This window comes from Canis lupus, chromosome 4, assembly GCF_003254725.2.
Source record: "Canis lupus dingo isolate Sandy chromosome 4, ASM325472v2, whole genome shotgun sequence".
NCBI classification, from domain to species: Eukaryota; Metazoa; Chordata; class Mammalia; order Carnivora; family Canidae; genus Canis; species Canis lupus.
In genome coordinates, this window is record NC_064246.1 from 6,774,134 (window position 1) to 6,796,100 (window position 21,967).

Consider the following 21,967-nt stretch of genomic DNA (forward strand, 5'->3'; position numbering starts at 1 on the left):
AGGGAAGTGCAGGGACATCTTGAGATCTCAGAGGTAGCTGGGGACGCAGCATAGACTACAACTAGGTCTCCAGACTCCAGGAGTGTTCTCTGTAATTCCTACCCTCACACAAAGTAACCAAAAGTTTATTCAAGCTTTACCGGGTGATCTGTTTTTCTCCCTCTCCTGTACTAGTACAGTCCCGACGAGTACAAGGAAAGCATTCAGATGCCACCTGGGCGTTTGGATGGTGGACAGTCCCCCAAGTAAGGGCGGGGCCACCCCTTCAGCCATCACCAGGGCCTTCCTGCTTGGCCACCGCCACATTCATTCAACACTGATAGGGCGTCAACCAGAACCGAGCAAGGTGCCAGGGACTGAGAGAGGAGTCCGAGAAGGACCCTGGCCTCATGGAGCTTGCAGAGCAGAACAGAGGGACAGATGTGGGACAGGGAGAGCACTGACCGTAAAGGGTCTGGGAGACAAAGTCTGGAGAGGCGTGTGGGAGATGGGGCAGGATGGGGTGAGGAAAGGCTTCCAGGGCGGTTATGCCCGAAGGTCACCCAGACAGGGAAGGACCCAGGCACAGAATCATGGTAAGAGAAAGTGAGTGCACCTCCAGTCAGTGGTCAGTGCAGGCGGCCCTGAGGGGAGAGATGGGCCTGCCCGCTGTGGACTCCACACCTGCCTGGCACCCTGGTGCACAGCAGGTGCCGGATGGATGTCTGATGAGGAGATGCACAGGGGGCTTCACCTCATGGCTCCTCTGCATCCACCCACCCTCCTCCTAAGAGCACCCCTGACTCCCTTCTGGGAAAGGACAGTCTAGGAAACTAGCTCTCAGCCCAGGAGTGCAGGCTGGGCCCTGGAGATCCGGAGCACCTGAATCCTGAAAGGAGAGAGCTGAAGAGCAAACGGCTGGGGCCACATCCCCTAGCAGTAAGTCCAAGGACACGGTGCACCTGTCCTCACCCCATCCCTTCCCTTGCAGTTCTGGTCCCTGGACGTGAGGACCTTCAGCTTCTCCTCAGCTTCATGAGAAACTGCCACACAGCCTTGCAAGGTTTTTTGTTGCTGTGTTTGCTCAAATTAGCTAACATCCCCTTCTGCTGTTTGATGTCAGGGGAGTGTGCTAACGTGGAGGGAGGAGAGGGGGTGGTGGGTGGGTGTCAGCGGTGGTGGGAACTCCCGTGGTTCACAGGGCCCCTAGTTCCCGTTCCTGCACTCTGACTTCACCGGGAATGACACCAGGCTTCGCCCCCAGGGTCTGTTTACTGTGTGCCTCCAAGGGAGGGTCCCCAGATGAGGGGCATCTGGGGCCACTTCCTCTCCCCAAGCTCATCACTTCCTCCAGAAATGTAACATTCACAAAGGGGGAAGCATGGAACTGGCGGAAGAGGAAGGTGGAGGAAAGGAAGGGGACACTCTGACTTGAGGGGAGGAATGCACTCCCGCTTCGCCAGGGTGAGCGAGGAGGAGGAGCACGGATGCACCGCACCCTCAGGACAACACAGCGGGGACCACCCCTGAGCCCCGTTCCTCCATCCTGCCAATAAAAGGAGTGCCAGCAGGTCTGGGGTGTCTGGCTTCTCCAGGACTGTGGCTGTGCAGGTGTAAAGGAGAGCTGCTTGAAGACCTCTGCGGGCGGGAAGAGAATCCGCAGCCTGTGGGGACAGATTCCGAGGGGTCATCGCTGAAGCTCCATCTCTGCTCGGCAAACCCCCAAGCCTTCCAGCAGAATGGGGGGTAGGGTATGGAGGGGAAGACTAAGGAAAGGAGTTCATAGGCGTGGGGCTGCCGAGCTCCTACAAAAGAGTCCCAAGCAGTGCTGTGTGCAGTGTTCTTGGGGGGGAAACGCCCCGCCCTCTCCATTGGCACGATGACTCAACGACTGTGGGGAGACCCTGGTCTCAGGACCCAGCTGCAAAGCCCCACCTCACCTCGTTTCAACTTCCTGGGGACCAGACGGTGAGACATGCCTCCTCTGTCACCAGGGCCGTGGGTGAGCCCCCCAGTCCACAGCCCCCCTCTGCAAGGACAGGGGCAGCAGCGGGTATCCCACACGCTCAGGGAGCTCACCGTGCCTTGGTTCCATAGACAAAATAAAAACTGGAAAAGATACATTTTGGGGATGTTTTCAAGTTAAAACTTAATGCAAAACGACATGAATATTTGGCTCTCCCGCTCTGATTTCCCTAAGAGGATTTCTGAGAATTCTGCAGTAAGAGGTGCTCAGTTATGATGCTCCTTGTCCAGTGAAGCCAAGCTCTCAAAAGCGAGTACAGGCAGAGCATTGCCTGTGGACCTCGGGGCCTGCCCTGCACGCACAACCTCCCTCTTAGAGTCAACCACTAGGATTTGGTTACAAAGTCCTTCCCGAGAGGCTGGCTAGGAGGGGGCCTGGGTATGGAAGAGAACAAGGTGAGGAGGGCCCAGGAAGGAAGGAAGTTGCCCACCCTCCTCTGTATGTTGTGGCCTCCACAGAGAGTGAAATCAGAGCCCCTGCCTGGCCCAGGGGCCCCTGGTGACTTGGTGATTAGAGCCTGACTTCCATGGGGACAGGGACATCCCATTCATCCTATGCCTAGCACATGGATGCTCAGTAAATGTTTATTAAATTCTAAGCTGGGAGGGTCTTTGAAATATAGTCGAGTAAAGACTGACCATCTCATACAGCCAAGTTGCTCTGTGCTGCCTGCAGGGGCCACCAAAGGCCTGAGAGTTCCTAGTCAACAACCCAAACACCAGGAATCAGGGAAGCTGTGAATATTGGACACAGAGACAGGAAGGAAAAAATGCCCCTAAGTGCATATACACTACATGCAAGAAAGCAAAACAAGACCACACATTTTCCTGAAACTGTGGGAAGGATACTGACAAGTTCCTAGTAATCACAGGATTAGAGAAAGAAATCTGACAACACCGTTACTGTAAGTTAACACATACCAAAACATTACTAGTTTGTTTCATGCTGTGTCTCTATTTTATTAAACCTAAAAATATGGTTATTCCTGAACCCATCTCTCTAGCTCTACTTTTTCCGTAACAGTTAAAGTTTCTAAACCAAGAATTATTTTCCTGTTGTATCAACTAAGACTTTGCCTGACCCAAGTTTACAAAGATTTACTCCTATATTTTCTTCTAAGAGCTGTAGAGTGTAGCAGAATCTGCTTCTCCCTCTTCCTCTGTCCCTCCCTGTGCATACACTCTCTCAAATAAAATAGATCGAGAGAGAGAGAGAGGATGCTGTAGAGTTTAGTTCTTAAACTTAGGCTTAGAATCTACTTTGAGTTAATTCTGGTATACAATGTAAGAGTCCAACTTCCCACTTTTGCATGTGGATGTCTAGTTTCCCAGCACCATTTATTAAAAAACAGTTCTTTCCTCATTAGGTTCTCTTGGCATGCTTGTGGAAAATCAATGGATCCTAGATGTATGGGTTTATTTCTGGACTTTCAGTTCTATTCCATGGACCTGTGTGTCTAGCGCCTGGCTGGTACTACACCATCTCAATCCCTGTAGCTGTAGTAAGCTCTGGAGTCAGGAAGTAGGAGTCTTCCAACATTGTTTTTTTCAAGATTTAGCTGGGTCCTTCCCATCTCCACATGAATTTTAGGATTAGCTTGTCAGTTTCTACAAACATTCTGCCTACTGACCTTGGATCCAGAGGCTGACAGACCTTCTCTCACTCGTGTAACTGTAGGAGTCCATGGACCCAGAGGGCAGCATCGAACTCCCGGTGAGATTAAAATACTTTATGCAAAAAAAAAATAAAAAAATAAAAAAATAAAAAAATAAAATAAATAAAATAAAATAAAAATAAATAAAATAGTTTATGCCCTGCTTGATGAGAAAAACGCATAGCAGGAACGAGTAAGCAGAGGTCTAAGAATTCCCAAATTGGAGTAAGTTCGGTTATTCTTGTGTTCTTACAAAACACATGTAAAAATTAAAAGGATAAAAACTGTTTTCTGGAAAAAAAAAAAGTGTAAAGGACTTTCACTATCCTGAATTCAGGATAGTGGAAGAGACTTTAGTAACATTTTATAAAGTAGAAAAACCAAATAATTTCTAGGAAATCTGAAGAGTTTTTTTAGCAAAATCATCTGAATCATCCCTATCAACAAAGGACACAGTACAGCAGGGTTATGCTAATGCTCAAGCGCTGGAGGCAGACAGATGGAAGTGTGAATCCTAGCTCTGCCACCTACTACTAGCTGACAACCCTGGACACACTATGCAGCCTCTCAATGAAATAAAGATGATGTGATATATTGCAGCAGGTACTGTGAAGTCTACGTGCTCTGGTGGATCTACAGTACCGAGCACAGCACCTCAGTCCAAGTGCTCAGTGCCTAGTGGCCAAACTGGCATCTAAGTCAACGCATCTAAGAGACTGGATTTCAGCTGTCTCTTCTGTCCCCTCAGCAGATAACATTCTCCAGCATTTCCATCAAGCAGGTATTTCAAAGGAAATCAAGTGAAATATGCTTTCTAAGACAATCAAATTAGTGTGTGTGTGTGTGTAGGTATGCGCGCATGCAGTAGGAAGTGACCAGCAGGGATAAGTATTTTCTTCATGTTGCTAGAGAAGCAGGAAAACAGTGCACACAGCTCTTTCTAGTTATCCTGATCCATGAAGGTCTTTATCCCTTGCCTCAACAGCATAAACGTAATTACGCTCAAACAAGCAAATGTGAAATAAATTAAAAACATTTTTCAGTGGCCACACTTAGAGACCAGTAAACTCTACAAGACATGAGAAAAAAATTTAACCAAACTCCAAAAGAGAAGCATAATTTTGAGGAAGGCAACTGTCAATACCCACACCCACACCATGACAGAAGTTTCTAAATTGCCAAAACCATCCTCCAATGACATGAATGTTAGATTTTTATTACAGTATCACAAGTCTCTGAGGCTGTTCTTTTTCTCCCCCCAAGTCTACTCTTTGTTGGGCACTTTCTATTGTTCTACCTTCAAGTTTACCAATTCTTTCCAGAGATTTTCTCATTCAGTTATTGTATTTTACAGTTCTAAAATTTTTATTTGAGGGACTCATGGATGGCTCAGTGGTTGGGCAGCTGCCTTGGCTAAGGTCGAGATCCCAGGATCCGGGATCGAGTCCTGCATCGGGCTCCTGCGAAGAGCCTGCTTCTCCCTTTGCCTATGGCTCTGTCTCTCTCAGTCTGTGTCTTTCATGAATAAATAAATAAATCTTTAAAAAATTTTTTATTTGATTCTTCTTTGTATCTTCCATCTTTGCTAAAACTGACACTTTCTACTTTTCAATTGTTTCAAACATGTTTGCAACTGATCACTGAAGCATCTTCGGGACAGCTGTTTTAAAGTCTCCACCCTCGAATTCCAACATCTACGTCATCTTGCTATTGGCACATGTTGATGTTTGTTTCATTATGTGAGCTCCTATCTCTTTCATAATTAACCAAAAGCTAATCACTTTATTTACACATCATTAGGAGCAATGATTACCTTGCCTGGAGAATAATTTCCAGTCTTAGCAGAAAATGTGGCATTATCTTAAGATGTAACATTTCTTCCTGGACATAACAGCCAACCTCTATCAATCCCATCTAGGACTTGGGAGATTCCACTGGTTTGCAGAGGCAGCCAATCTCCGGAGTTTAATGCCAGGAACTCCCCACCTTCCAGGCTGGAAGCTGGCTGGCCTGAAGACTAATTGACTTTCCTCATCTCTCTATACACTGCCTCTACCTCCACAGAAACTCTAGAATCACAATGCGAACTCTAAGTTGGAGGCCATGGAAAGTGAGAGACAGAGCAACATAAAACTCTGAAGACTCCCACAGACTTCAGAGACATCACAGAGCATGTGACGCTGCAGGGCCCTCAGCACAACAGGCAGCTCCCTAGAGAGACCTTGCCTGTCAGTAGCGCCTCCATCCCCAACTGCCTCCAGCCCAACAACCACACCACCCCGGCTGTTTTCTATGCATCTGTCAATATCTGCTAGGGCTCCACTGTTTGTTTACACTGTTGTGAGATTAGACTGTCTGCTCTGGAGGACGAGGACCTGGTCGACCTTGTTCATCATCACGTCTTGGCATGCAGTGATGCTCAGTTAATGCTGAATAAATGAAGGAAGGGCTGCGCACGCACAGTTTTCCAAGTCTGGCTGCTCTAACCCTAACATTTGTTTACTGCCGGAGGAGTACCCCTGGATGCTCCGCTGATGATACACAGACATCCCACTAGGGCTGGCGAGTCACGGTGGTGGCATTTTAGCCAGCGATGTTAGGACCTCACTCTCCACCCTCCACAGCAGGAGTCACCCCGCCGGCTGACTTGCTCACTGGCAGTCGCAGGGCAGGTGAGTGTTTAAACGGGGGTGGGGAAAGAGGGGACAGGCAGAGCTTGGCCAGGAATACGGCTCTCTCACTGACAGACAAGGCAGTGCGGGGCAAGGCAATTACCTGACTGAAGGATATGAGGAGACAACGGGAAATCAAGTATGTGGGCAATGTGCCAGCGGGGCTGTCAGAGGCCCATCCACGGGCTCGTATGATGGAGTGGGTCCTCTCTCATACGTGCTCTATGCACAACCCCCAACAAGCATCTGACAACCACCTGAGAGCTTGTTCAAGCAGACTGTTGGGCGCATGCCCAGGGTCTGATTCATTGGGTCAGGGCGGGCCTACAACTCTGCATGTCTTAGGAACCCCCAGGTGATGCCCACACGGCTGCTCTGCATACATCACTTTGCCTGACAGGCTTTGCAGCTGTGCTGTCCATGTGGCCAGTGTGACTGAAGAAATGAGTTTTTTATTTTATTTAAACATAAATAGTCACAGGTGGCTGATGGCAACTGCACTGGCCAGTGCAGACAGGACATTTCCATCCTTGCAGACAGCTCCATTGGACAGGGTTACTCTTTTAGCAGCTGGGAGCTGTGCTTCAAACTGTGGCCACAGGGAAGTGTGTTTTTTTCACCGAGGACTGGCAAAATTTAAGTTCCATAAATTCCTAGAAAATCAGACTTACCAGTATTTGGCCTCAGAGGAGAAAAAATGGTAATTCAGAGCAAAAGTATGTTTCAAAGCCACCCTGCTCTTTGAGGTCAGCTGCTCCATTTTTACAGACACAAGGAACTAGCTGTACTCACACTGAACACCTGAACATCGTTTCTGTTCCTGATTTCTTCCACGAGGGCCAGCGGTTTTCCTTTAGGTATTGGGATCGTACCCAGGACTACAGTCCCTGGGGTGGACAGCGTCTGACGAACAGCCTGGATAAAAGGTTGACTGAAGAGCTCCATCTTCCCAATCTCATCGATGACACACACCCTCTGCCCTGGGCCACTGCTGGAACCTGCCTGAAGATGACGAAGACAGCCAAGTCACATTAAGCAAAGAGCCCCGGGGTCCCACTCCCCCGTCACTCACCAACTAAGTCAACTAAGCTTTAGAAGGCAGGAGACCTATTCTCAGTCAACATGGGACGATTCACAGGCAAATGTATCTGGAAGAGCTCCCCTGGATACCAGAGCAACCAGGAAATTCAGTTCCCAAAGCAACCCAAGTTCCTGGCAGTTTTCACTCTTTTAGAATGGTTCCAGTAGTAACTCAGCTTTGTATTTATATACACCCAGGAAATAAGCAGCACCCACATGCCCTAGGTTTAAAAGAAATGAGACAGCATTTCCCAAGCTCCCCCTTGGGAGCCTTATTAATAATAACACTAGCCCCTTTTTTGCGATTCGTGAGTTGTAGGAGCTTCCCTGTCTGGGAGGACATCAGGGCTGCAGGCAAATAAATGTCCGCATGTTTCATAATCTGCACTATGAGGGATGGTGGAGAGAAATGAGCAGTGAAAGGAAAGGAGTCTTGGTTAAAAGAAAAACACATGAGCAGGGCTGTGCGCTTCCAACCACAGATTCCCTAAGGACTTATCCCTTCCAAGACCCCCTTGGAACAGGTGTGGCCACCAGCTTCCACGGGTCCTAAAACCTCACAGCCTGAGGCCCCCACCTTTGCACAGACCCCCTCCTACACAGTTCCAGGACTGGGCTCTGCAATCAACAGAATGTGCCAGAAGGGATGGTACGTCCCTTCTGAGCTTAGGTATAAAAGACTGCTGCTTCTGGCTTGGTCTCACTCTCTCAGAAGGCCTGCCCTGGGGAAGGCAACTGCCATGCTGTGAGCACGCTCAGGCAGCTGATGGCCAAGTCCACGTGGCAAGGAACTGAACAACCTTGGGAGTGAGCTGGGAGGCGGATCCTCCCCAATCAAGCATCAGATGACTGTCACCTCATGACCAACCATGAGCCTGAACCAGCCGGCTAAGCCTTTCCTGGACTCCTGACCCAGGAAAACTATGTGAGATAAAGTCCTTGGGCTTAAACTCCTAAATTCTGGGGTCATTTGTTACACAGCAACTGATCACTAATCTACATGCCCTCTCTGGAAAGCCTTCCCAGAGAAAGCTGAAAGGACTGAATAGTCTTTCCACACCAGGGGACACAAAAGAACACACAGCTCTTCAGTGAATGCTAAGTGACAAGTACATTTTATATATCTTTGTATAAATGATTACTTTGAAAACTATACTTTTTTACAAAAAGTGCTTTTCATTACATTTCTTAAGACTCCTTAAGACATCAGTACAGTCTCAGAATGTACGACTGAGTTCAGCTAGATTTGTCTTGAATTGCAAATCCCGAAGCCACAGCACACTGCAGTTGGTGGCGTGCGTGTGGTAGCTGGTGAGGGATGGGGCTCAGAGGCAGATCCTGACACTTGTATGGTACACAAAGGGCTATGGGTTCTATCCAGCATCTGAGAGATACTAAGCCAGGGAGGATCACAGGCTGTACCTGAAAGGCTGTTAGCTGTGTGGCGTCAGGGACAAGTTAGGCATTTTTTTGAATAGACAGCATGAGATTGTGGGGTCTAGTCCAAGGCAGTTATTGAGGAGAAGCATTAGAGCAGTGGTTTTCAAACATCTATGTAAGTGGTTCTCTTATTATTTTCTGACTTAATGGCACATACATACTTCCCCACTCACTTTACTAGCAGAAAACCAGGAAGGGATCCACTGTAGTCATCCAAGGAATGGTCTATACACTTACTCAAACTTCCATTTTTCTAATGCACTTCATTTTTAACTTTCAACAGCATTTATATGTGCATGTGTGTTTGCATGGGTGTGCGCACACACATCCTGCTTCCCCCTCAGGGGAAGGCCAAGGTCATATTCACCTTTTTATTTTCCCATGGAAGCACATGAGCTGAAGCAACTGATGCCCTCCACTGATGGGGTGAGGGAGGAAGGCCAGCATCTGTGGAATCAGCCACTGTCATTTTCAAATTTTTCTTCAAAAATGAATGCCGAATTTGGGAGAAATTTGAAAAGCTCTCAGCTACCTGCTCATCAGCATAAAAACAGCCAATCCCACCAGAGCAAGCCATTCCAATGACCTCTTATCAAGGAGTATTTGGGGCATTCTGCTGCCTCCAGAAACTAGGAATAATTGTGGATGTCATCTCCCCACAGGTCAGCAGAACTCTATTCTGGACATTAAAATGAGAGTTTGAAAGCAGTCAATTCAGACAGAGAGAAACCACATGAAGAATGCATGTGTGCCTGTGTGCATATATTTATTTGGGTGTACATACGCGGGTAGTAGGGTGCATGTGGGTGTGTCTGTAAATACACAAGTGGATAGAAACATAAAGCACGAGGCCCCCAAACCAGCCTTCCTCAGATTCTCTACGACATCCACCAAGAAGAGCTCACTGACATTGTTTAAACTTCTGCAAAAAAATATCCGGACACACACACGCATATATTATATTCTACCAACTGGAAATGCTCATTTTAAAACCTTAGTTTATATAAAATCCTCTCTGTCTAAAACTAGGGACTTTATTATCCAAAAACTGTAGGAACCTCAAAAATAAGTCTGGGATTTTTCATGAAAAATCTAAGTTATTGATGCTCAACTGAGAGGCAGATATCAGATGCAAAACTACTGAGAAGCTTGCATACACTGGTTTTTCTAAATAACACATGAACATATATTCCAGACTGTAATAAAAGAACCACTACTGGGGTACCTGGGTGGCTCAGTTGAACCCCATATCTGGCTCCACACTCAGCAGGGGGTCTACTTAAGATTCTCTCTCTTTCTGCCATTCCCCTGCTCCTGCTGTCTCTCTCAATCAAATAAATAAAATCTTAAAAAACAAAAATGAAATAAAAAAGAACTACTATCCTATCCAAAATTGTTTTATTTTTTTAATTGTTTTATTTTTATATAAATTCAAGCAACCCAGTCAGTGAGCACACATCATGCTTACATTGTTCTAAATTCTAAGTTGGTAGGGATGCAGCCTGACAGTACTGGGGCCCAGGTATGAAAGAGGTCAAGAGGGGATCCCTGGGTGGCTCAGCGATTTAGCACCTGCCTTTGGCCCAGGGCGTGATCTTGGGGTCCCGGGATCGAGTCCCGTGTTGGGCTCTTGGGCATGGAGCCTGCTTCTCCCTCCTCCTGTGTCTCTGCCTCTCCCTATCATAAATAAATAAAAATAAATAAATCTTTAAAGAAAAAAAAAAAGAGGTCAGGAATCTCCCCAGTCCTCCCCAGTGCTGGGTGTGGAGAAGTCAAATGGAGCCCCTGGAGCGCACATACTTAAAGTTACGCAGTAAGGAGCTCATGAAGAACTTCGGGCAGCCTGGGCCACGAGACAAAAATCACTATGTGCACACGATCTGGAGCGTGGCCTTTCTCCCCTGGACCCCCTCTGTTCACAGAGGGACTGCAAGGCTGCAGGATGGCAGACACTACCCTACGGCCCCTGAAGCCCTCACCACTTCTCACCCAGGCCTACATGTCACAGCACCATACATTTTCACTCTTACAGAGAGGGAGAAACACTTTGTGCAAGGCATATTTTAGTTCCTCTGTTTTTAGGGAGATTATTTCCTTGGGAGAAAGTCCTAAAATTGACCAGCCAGTGGTAAGGGAAGCTTTGAATAATTTTGTAACTTTGCTTACATGCAGCTAGGTTGTTTTCCAGACAGATTAAATCAGTTTAGAGCAACAACAAAATATCTGTGTACCAGTTATGCCAGAAACCTGAAAACTATGACTTTTTTCGGTCTTTTGTTTAATCTTTATATGCACGTTTCAGAACACAAAAGAAAATGTAGACATAAAATAGGCACAATTTCATTTAACCAAAATATTGAACTGAGAAAAAGCTAATTAAAGTGGCTTTTGCCTTATAGTGAATTATTTACTTAATAAGTATTTCTGGTGGTATTAACTTTATTTTTTTTTTTTTTAATATCAGACACAGACTGGCTTCCTAGCTGGCCTAAGACAAAAGATATTGAAAGTCATGGGAAAGAACCAGGGAGCATCTGCTAGAAGTCAGGCAGCAGAACTATGGCCCTTCCCCACAAATAGCCACAAGTTTGGGCAGGAAAGCAAAGGGTGATAACAGTGGCTACAGCCAAGCCAGCCCCAAATTCCTCAAACCTCTGAAGTTATGAGCTAAAAGTGGAGGCCCAATTAGACTTCTATCTGTGCTTATTCCAAGCTGAAAGTTTCAGAACCCCTCAGAAGTTCGGTGGCATGTCGACTGTGTGTCCCCAGGGATGAAATCACAGGCTGGCAGCCAGGACCAGATGTCTAGACTGCCTGACGCGCCCTGCAGCTCAGCCCTTCTTTCCTTGGGTGTGCTCTGGGTGGGAGCTGTCCCTACCCAAATGCCAGAGATTCTCACCCCAGGGCCCAGCAGACTAGTGCTAAGGCTCCTCCTGGGTGTTCTAACTGGCCTCTCTGGGATTCACCCACATGAGTGCCTGACCGCAGAGCACAGAACAGCACCCTCTGTATCTTGCAAGCTACGAGAACTATCCCAAGGACTGAAACAGGATCTGCTGGCTGACAGCCTATTGCATGGAGAACCCACTACCCCTTGTGATCCCAGTACCTTGGGACCAGCCTGGACATCTGAGCTTGTGGGTCTCCATGACAAAGTCACAGCTTGCTCTGGTCCCCAGGTACGTGGCAAACTGTTGATGTGAGGCTCCTCCCAAGGTTCTGCTGTCCCTCACCTCACTCGCCTTCTCAAGAGAAATAATTATACTCACCTCTCTGTACTCCCTAGCAGCTGAGGACACACAGTCTACAATGTCACCTTCAGTCCTAGTAACTCTGTCCAGTAGGTATCTCTGTCTCCGTGTTACAGATAAAGAACACAACTGATTCAGACAAAGTCACTAAACTCCCAAGTGAGAGCAGAGAGTCAAACCCAAGATAAGCTGAGAGCAAAGCTCCCTTATATCCCCCACATGCAATATGACCTGCACATTTTCAGTATGAGTAAGGCAGGACATCAAAGGAAAGAATCAAAGAAACTGAAGGAAAGAACTGCAGAAATTCATCTAATTGTAAAGAATCTACTTTTCTCTCCAATGAGAGGCAGGAGCACTTCAGGTTCTAGGGGTAACAGAGGCACAGCCACAAAAACCCTCATCTGTTTTTTGGAGTAAGCATATTACCTTCAGTTACTCAAAAAGGATGACAGGTTTGGGGTCTCAGGACAATGAAGGTAACCAACAGCACCAGGATGGAGGATGGCCTGCTTTGGGAGGCAGATGTGAGCTGCAGGCAAAGCCCCCTCTCCCCCTTTACACACAGCCAGAGATGGGACTGTGCCTCAAACGTGCTACCTCCCTTATCAGCTAATGGGTGTTTAAGGCGCTTGTAAAAACTCCTCTTGCTTAGTAAAAATCTTACTTTGATTTTAAACTTTTGATTCAAGTTCAGTAACTTTGAGGTCTCATATCTTTTTACTAGATACTAACTAAAAGAGAGAAAGCTGAATGTCTTAGCGACAGTAAAATAGTGAGGACTTCTTGTCTAAATAATGAGAAGACTGAGTAGACATAAACAAGTGCAGCTTTGATGAGGAAAAGTCAACTGTTATGGCTCTTTTAGTTCAGCTTTCAAATACACAGCGATTTGACTATTAAATAAAAGCTTAGCTTGTTACAGAAAGCATTTCAAAAGGCAGTAGTTAAATTGGCTTTCCAGGTAAAGCCTTCAGTGAAAATGATTATTTTCAGATAATCCAGTAAAGTTAAAAATTAGAATTGGGAGAATTTTTGATGAGGAAGATGTACATGGTGTTAAAGTATCTCCCCATTCATTGCTTTCATCAATTTCAAAAGAAAAAAAAAAAGGTGCACAATGAAGAAACACTTTCTCAGCATGAGATTTGAGCAAACCACCACCTCATCACCTGCAAGTTTGCTTCTGAAGGAGGCAGGGCGGGCCTTGGACTGATGCAACCAGGAGGAAGCAGCTAGTGGCATGGATTGGGAAATGGGACAAAGTGGCGGAATGAAGGGGAGGAAGGCAGCAGGTTATACAAATTCTACCCCAGTCCCACCAGCGGAGCACCTGCTTTTGCTGGGGCTCTGGGGAGTGGGCTACAAGAATTGCCTGAAGAAGGTAAGAGCAACCCAAGGCCAGAGCTGGCTCAGCATCTAAATCACAGGCCCTCCCTGAGGCCAGCAATGAGACAATGAGAAGTAAGAGCATCAGACCTGCCCCAGGGAATGAGGGGACTGCTGGGAAAGGTCACGGAAAGACCGACCCCCAGCTGATCCACAAGCCAGACCAAGGGATCAGAGGCTTCTCACCCTCTCCTGTCCTTGGAGCGTGGGTCTTGCTGGCTTCTCCTGCTTGCAGAGGCTGCTGCAAGGACACAACTTTGAGATAATGATGTGGTGCTGAGAACACCTGCACTGTCTACTTGACTGAACTCAGTTAAGGCCTCTCTATATATAAACTTAAGAGGTGGTGGCCGGGGGGCAGGGGTATTCATCTTGCTGCATCCAACACAAGCCTTGTGTGCAAGTTCCCTCTGCTTATTACAACAGCCACTTCCCAACCAGGAGTGGCCTACCTGTTTTTGGTCTCCCTCTGCCCTCCGAAAGAAGGGGGCTAGTTTCATGTTTCACCAGGAAGTTCAGACAGGGTTGCGGACCAACAGAGATTACCAGTAAGGGCTGCCATGGCAAATCCTACAAGATAAGCCACAGAGTCGACCTTATGCTGAACTTTGAGTTTATTTTCCTCTTTTGATTCAGTGCAGGAACGTTTCCACTGACAATTTTTACATTAATTTTTATGTTTGCACCAGACAGCTTTTTGTTTCTCTGGCTGATCCTGCAGTGCATATATATCATCATGAGGTCCAGAAACAAGAGAGTGAGGAGGAACAAAGAAAAAAAGTCACATTCACTAACAATGAAGGAACCTCAAAAGCAATCCTTGGGCTCCTGTCAACCTTTCAAGAATGGATCCTGACTAGAAATTGATTTTTCTAAATTCTCTCTAAAGCCTAGTGGCCTGAAATACTAAGTGGCAATTCCAGGTCAAGTGGTAAAAAATAAACTTTCCCCAGTCAGGAACAACCTTCAAATGAATTTTTCAAAGATCTGAAGACGAATCTCGTTTCAGAATCAAAAGCAGATCCTGTTCTTGAAAACAAATATACTCCAAGGCCTTATTTTGATCAAAACAAGGTTCAACTATGTTGATTTTCCCTGGGTGTCCTGGTTCTAGCTTCCTATTCTTTTCACGGATCTTAATTAAAAATGACATGGGTAAGCCTAGAAAATAGGGCTTAGAGTAGATACCTTTTGTTCTTAAAAAAAAATTATAATCTGTTGTTAACTTTTGGTGTGAGTAGCAGATACATGGGGAGCCAAAAAAAAGTTAAATCCTATACTGCAACAAATGCTAATGAAGCATTCAGTGTGGAGGTCAAAAAGACCATTATGAAAAAGGCCAACACTATCCTGCCAGCTCTTGATGACTGAAAAACTGGAAATACAATCCAAATTACAGAAGCATCAGAAAATAGAAGAGACTTATAAATAACCTTAACAAAAAACAATTTTTCTTTTTTTTTTTTTTTAAGAGAGAAATGGAAAAACAATGAGATAGTAGGTTTTGGCTATGGAGCTATTATCTAAAAATTTAACATGCTTTTTATATCTAAATAATTACAATTTTGCATTGTTCCAATCACTCCATGTAAGACCTTTTGTGATGGATAATTAAGTCTTGATTCTACAATTCACACCAGCTCTACCACTAACAGGCTGTGTGCCTTTGAGCAATTTACTCTCTAGTCTATTCCTCCGTTTCTCCATCTCTACAAGAGGAACAGAGTGATAGTATCACTCTGAGGATTAAATGAGTTAGTGCCTGCTGCACATTTTGCACTGGTAACTGTTAACTACTTATACTACCACCATCACCACTGGTAACATTACCAACAATACTACTACAATGCAGAAAAATTAACAAAAAAGAATGTATAAGGCAACTTTTTAAACTATAATATGGTAATTAAAATAGTATGGTACCGATGTACCAGATAACCCTGAAACATTATACTTATACACACACATACTTCTTATTATAATTAATGAAGCATGGGAAATGAGTTATGGGAAATGAGAAATGAGTTAACAAATGGTTTTGGTAAACTGGCCAAGTGTTTGGAAGAAAATCAATTGAGAGTCTCATTGTAGATTACATTCGAAATAAATCCAGATGGATTAAAAACATGTTAAAAGAAAAAAAAAGATACCATAGAAGAAACTAATTCTCTGTTAACTTAGAATACAGACACAGACTTTCTCAATGTTGAGAAGGAAGGAAGGAAGGAAGGAAGGAAGGAAGGAAGGAAGGAAGGAAGGAAGGAAGGAAGGAAGGAAGGAAAACCATCATCAAAGTGACAAACTGAGAAAAATACAATCAATAAATATAAAAAGGTCATCTGCCTTATAAAAAGATCTTTTTAAGCCAAAGGGAAAAAAAATGGGAAAAGGAATAAAAATAATTTAAAATAATTAGGTTAAAAAATATTCAAACTCAAAAACATTTAGCCTCATTAGCAACTTAAAAACATGAATTAAAGCAAAGTGTATTTTCATATGGAAATGGGCAAAGATGCTGGAGAGGAACACAAAGGTGTCCACACATTGGCAGGGGGTTCAGAGTCACACAGCCATCTCAGGAGCACCTCAGCAGCACAGCTTTTCACCTAATCCGTCCACCCTCTGGGCTGAGAAAAGACTGGTGTACAAGGGGGTTTACTACAAGGATACCTGCAACAGTGGTAAACATCTGCCACTGAGGGAATAAGGCTTAAGTCAGAGGTGAAAACCCATGCCAGGAAACATTGTGTGATCATTACAATATCGCAGTTGTGAGGATTATCGTGTTGTATGGCTACTCCCACGTTACTAAATTGTATTATTGGGAAGCCCAAGCCTGTAAAACAACACACAGTATTTTCCCCCATTTTGGAATGACAGAATAAAGCTGAAAAGGGGAGCACCTGGGTGGCTCAGTTGGTTAAGTGTCTGCCTTTAGCTCAGGTCATGAGCCCAGGCTCCTGGGATGGAGCCCCTGAGTCCCTGCAGTGGGCTCCCTGCACAGTGGAGAGTCTGCTTCTCCCTCTCACTCTGCCTCTCTCCCTAGCTCCTATTCAACACACTCTCTCTCTCAAATAAATAAATAAAATCTTTAACTAAATAAAAAGTTAAAAAAGGAAAGAAACAAAATACAATAACAGCAGTTAACCCAGGGATAAGATTATGAATTATTCCTATTTACTCCTTTATTTTTATTTCATAATTTTTACAAATTTGCTACTTTGTGTAGGGAGAGCATTAATATTCAGAAACATAATAAAAATGCTGTCAGATGTGGAATGAAAAAAATGTCAACACCAGCCAAGCCTACAAAGGACTTTCTAAAAACCTTACTGAGTCTAGAATGCTTCCCAATCTTACTCTATTTTTCTTTACTATCCACGTGTGCCCAGGAGAGTCCCTACATCTCCATTCCAGCCTGAGGACATGAAACATGAGACCCACAAGCCCCATGAGCCCTAAGGCTGGCTGGGGCCTAGCTCCCCTGAACCTTCCATAGCCATGCCCTGCTCTGACCTCCCTGGGGGCATAGCAGGGACACCCCTGCTGACCCCAAGGATTATCTCCCTTCTATTTTACATGAGACATAACTTAAAATATTTTTCATGCACAGTGAGATTTCCTACACATAGGAGGCACTTATAGATATTTCTTAACTTAGAGTTAGGAAGTGTTTTCAGATGTTCCGGGCACTACAAACTAACACACTATCTGTACCAAGGCTTTCACCGCCCTAGATGTGCTTGCTGCAGCTTTCATTGTACTTGTCAGTAGTAACTGTCTTTTTACATTCCCCTATTTTTGCTGCAAAGCTACTTTAATTTTTTTCTTCCTAAAGGTAAAACACCAATTCCTTTTCCTTTCTTCATCCCACTAAAATATATGAAAGGGGAGGAAAACCTGTACTTCTGGAAAAAAAAAAAAAAAAAATCTGTGACCTTGACTGGGTAGGTCTGCAGTCTGGGAACTTTCCCTAAAATACGGATGTCTGGGTTTGGTAACCAAAGTATGAAAAATTGGGGAGAAGTCTGCTTTCCTTTATTTTTTAATTAAGAAAGATTCAAGCTCTTATTCTAGTCAGCATATGATTTCTTGTATCATCTTGCAGACAGACATCAGGCATGTATGTGCACACTGCCCTCCCAAGATTCAGTCTGTTCTAAGCCAGGTAAATAAAAATCAATTCTTTGTATCGATCCAGGGCCTAAAGCCAGAATCTCCACCTGGAATTTCATTTGAAGTACTTCACTTGCCCTCTGAACATTAAGTAGAGAGGTATGCGTTTGATGGGAAAAGAGCCAGGGAGAAAAATGTCATGTTCTCTTAGTGCTCCCACCAATACAACGGCCACAACAGACCCAGCACTGGGGCCCAGGAGGTGAGAGGAGCAAGATGGGCTCTGGGGAGTGGTGGCCCCCTACCAGAACAGGGACCCTGCCAGGATAGAGGGCAAGCCCCTGCCAGCCCTCAGAAGTTAGCAACTAACTGCCCTCTGCAGGCTATGGTTAAAATGTTCAGCAGCTTTGAGTAATTACCAAAGCCCTTGACATGGCACATTTTTGCTCAGCCCCAAATGTCAAAAAACAGCAGAGAGGCAAAGATAAGAGTGTGCCAACCAAAGAAAAGGGCCAGGGCCAAGCGTCAAAGGCCCTGCCATGTGCGGGAAACATGTCTGAGCTAGTATGGCTGGGGAATGGTGACAGGAGGCCAGAGGTGAGTGGGCCAGGCTGCACAGGGCTCACCAGGCTGTGAGAGACACCCTAGACTTGCCCGCTGGTATGTCTCACACCTCCAGAAGATTCAGACCTGCCTGGGGAGACAGGTCAACACTGTTCAATTTCTACAAAAATAAATCAAAGCAGTAAAGTCTATCACAGATTAAATGAAACTCTACTTACTTAACACAGTCCATGAGGCCCTGATCCCATGGCCTCACCCACCTTACCTTCTTCCTTACCTGCTCCTGCCTCAGGACAGTGGGGCCGCAGCTTATCTGTTCCCCTCAACTACTATGTTGTCCACAGAACCCCCCTCAACACACATATCCAGTATTCTCTCTCTGAAGGGACGATGCTTTCTCGTCTTCCCATTTCAGTTACGTGTCACCTCCTCAGAGCTCTTTCCTGGCCACCTGATCTAAGCTCCTGGCACCTCTCACAGCACCTAGCTGGTCTCCTACACAGTGTTTAGGACAATCGTACACTTACTTCTTTAATGTCTACATCTCTCCCTCGAAAATAAGTCTGTTTTGTTCATGACTATATGTCTAAGATTTGATAAACATTTGATGAATGAACACAAAAAACACGTTAATATATAATCCAAAGGCAAAAGTTGCAACGTTCTTTGAAAAGAACGACTAACTTGACAAACCTTTTCCACTTTTCCTTTTCCTGGCCAGAAAAAGGGGAGAAAGAACTTAACTAAAATAAGACATGAAAGAAGGGAAAACACTACTGACCTTACACAATAAAAGGGATCATAGTGGAATATATGAACAATAATATACTAACAGATGAGATATATGAAACAGACAAATTACTAAAAGATTACTACAATTGACTCAACCAGAAATAAAAAATTAGCAGACCTATACAAGTAAAGAGATTGAATTCACAATTACAATGCTTCTTGCTTCCCATGAAGAAAATCCCAGGTCACAGGGCTTCACTGGTAAATCAAACATTCAAAGAAAAAATTTAATACAAGTCACAAACTCTTCCAAAAACCAGAAGAGGAAGGGACACTTCCCAACTTATTCTGAGACCAATATTTACCCTGATACCAAAATCAGACAAAGACAGCACAAGAAAGCTACAGACCATATCCCTTAGAGATACAGATACTGTAATCTTCAACAAAATACTTGCAAATATATAAAAATCCAGCAATACATAAAAGCATAAAAGGATTTGCATATAATATTTTTGAATCCATCAATGTATAAAAATAATTATATACCCTGACCAAGAGGGATTTATTCCAAGAACCAAGGTTGGTTTAACATCCAAAAATCAATTAATGTAATACAAATACATTAATATGATGAAAGATAAAAATCACATCACATAGTCACTTCTATAGAAGCACAAATATAAGAAAAACAGATAAATTGGACTTCTCAAAAACAATCATGCTTCAAAGGACACCATGAAAAAATAAAGGCACCTACAGAATGGAAGAATATACTTGCAAATCATATATCTGATACCAGACTGGTATCCAGATCTCATGAAGAAATCTCACAACTCAGTAATAAAAAGGCAACTAAGCCAATTTAATAATGAGCAAAGCAAATGAATAAATATTTCTCCAAAGAAGATACACAGATGGCCAAGAAAGACATGAAAAGATGCTCAACATCACTAGTCATCAGGGAAATGCAAATCGAAGTTATATGATAGATAATGCATCACATCTGCTAGGATGATGAAATTAAAAGAGACCATAATTGGTGCTGGCAAAGATGTGAAGAAACCGGAATTTTCATCTACTGCTGGTGGAAATGTGCAGCTAGTCTGTAAAAACAGTCTGGGTATTCTCACAAAGATTTATATAGACATACCATATGACCTAGCATGTCTACTCCTAGGTGTATACCCAAGAGAACTGAAAATATATGTCTACCCAAAAACTTGCACACAAATGTTCAGAGAAGCATTATTCACAATAACCAAAAACTAGAAGCGATCCAAATGTCCATCAACTGATGAGATCAACAAAATGTGGTATATCCATTCAATGGAATATTACTCAACAATAAAAAAGAATTATTATGTGCTAAAGTGTAAATAAACCTTGAAAACATTATGCTAAGTGAAATAAGCTAGTTACTAAAGACACCATTGTATATGATTTCCTTTTTAGGAAATGCCCAGACTGGACAAATTGACAGGCAAAGAACGTAGGGTAGCAGTTGCCAGGAGCTGGGAGGGACAGAGGAAGGAAGAATGAGTGTTTGATGGGTATGAGGTTTCCTTTTTGAAATGATGGAGAGGTTCTAAAATTAGATAGTGAGGTTTGGTTGCACAATCCTTTGAATATACTAGAAAAAGCTGAATTGTGTATTTTCAATGGGTGAAGCATACGGTATGTGAATTATATCTCAATAAGCTATTAAAAAAAAAAGGTATTACAGTGATACATAGTATATCAGATGGTCCCTGACTTAAATGATTTAACTCATGACTTTATAGTGGTGAGAAAGCAAAAAGATTCGGTAGAAACCATAGGTCAGATTTTCAATTCTGACCTTTTCCTGGGGTAGCAGCAGCATGCAGTATGATGCTCTCTTATGATGTTGGGCAGGAGCAGGAGTCCAAGCTCCCAGGCAGCCACGTGATCATGAAGATTGTAAACAACCAATATACTGACAACCATTCTGCACCCATACAGACATTATATATTTCCCTTTCAGTACAGTACTCAATATATTGCATGAGATCTTCAACACTTTATTATAAAATAGGCTTTGAAACTGTGGAAGGAGCCTCGGTGTCCATCGAAAGATGAATGGATAAAGAAGATGTGGTTTATGTATACAATGGAATATTCCTCAGCCATTAGAAACGACAAATACCCACCATTTGTTTCAACGTGGATGGAACTGGAGGGTATTATGCTGAGTGAAATAAGTCAATTGGAGAAGGACAAACATTATATGGTCCCATTCTTTTGGGGAATATAAAAAATAGTGAAAGGGAATAAAGAGGAAAGGAGAAAAAATGAGTGGGAAATATCAGAAAGGGAGACAGAACATGAGAGACTCCTAACTCTGGGAAACAAACAAGGGATGATGGAAAGGGAGGTGGGTGGGGGGTGGGGTGACTGGGTGACAGGCACTGAGGGGGGCACTTGATGGGATGAGCACTGGGTGTTATGCTATATGTTGGCAAACTGAACTCCAATTAAAAAATATGTTAAAATAAATAAATAAAATTAAATTAAATTAAATTAAATTAAATTAAATTAAATTAAATTAAAATAAAATATAAAATATAAAATAAAATAAAATAAATAAAATAAAATAAAATAAAATAAAAAAATAAAATAAAATAAAATAAAATAAAATAAAATAAAATAGGCTTTGTGCCATATGATCTCGCCCAACCATAGGTTAATGTTCAGTGTTCTGAGCATGTTGAAGGTCAGCTGGGCTGAGCTATGACAGTTTGTTGGTTAGTTGTATTACATGTGTTATCCACTTACTATATATTTTTTAAGATTTTTTATTTATTCATGAGAGACACAGGGAGAGAGAGAGAGAGAGAGGCAGAGACACAGGCAGAAGGAGAAGCAGGCTCCATGCAGGGAGCTGGACATGGGACCCGATCCCGGGTCTCCAGGATCACGTCCTGGGCCAAAGGCAGCACTAAACTGCTGAGCCACCTAGGCCGCCTTCCACTTACCATATTTTTATGTTATGATGGGTTTATCAGGAGGTAATCCCATAAGCTGAGGAAGATCTGTAATATGT

General features: G+C 43.9%; 1 protein-coding gene across 7 annotated transcripts in view; it reads right to left on the reverse strand.

Annotated features, from left to right (window-relative positions):
* Positions 1-21,967, reverse strand: part of NTPCR (nucleoside-triphosphatase, cancer-related) — a 28,783-nt gene that overhangs the window by 1,099 nt on the left and 5,717 nt on the right. For 5 of the 7 annotated variants that reach the window (XM_025448571.3, XM_025448575.3, XM_025448576.3 and 2 more), the window contains 2 exons: positions 7,124-7,333; positions 3,636-3,732 (listed from right to left, as the gene is read on the reverse strand). In XM_025448571.3, coding sequence (XP_025304356.1) covers positions 3,636-3,732; positions 7,124-7,333 — 307 coding nt within the window. The remainder of the gene's footprint in view (positions 1-3,635; positions 3,733-7,123; positions 7,334-21,967) is intronic. The other 2 variants (XM_025448573.3, XM_049108920.1) reach the window with 1 other exon arrangement.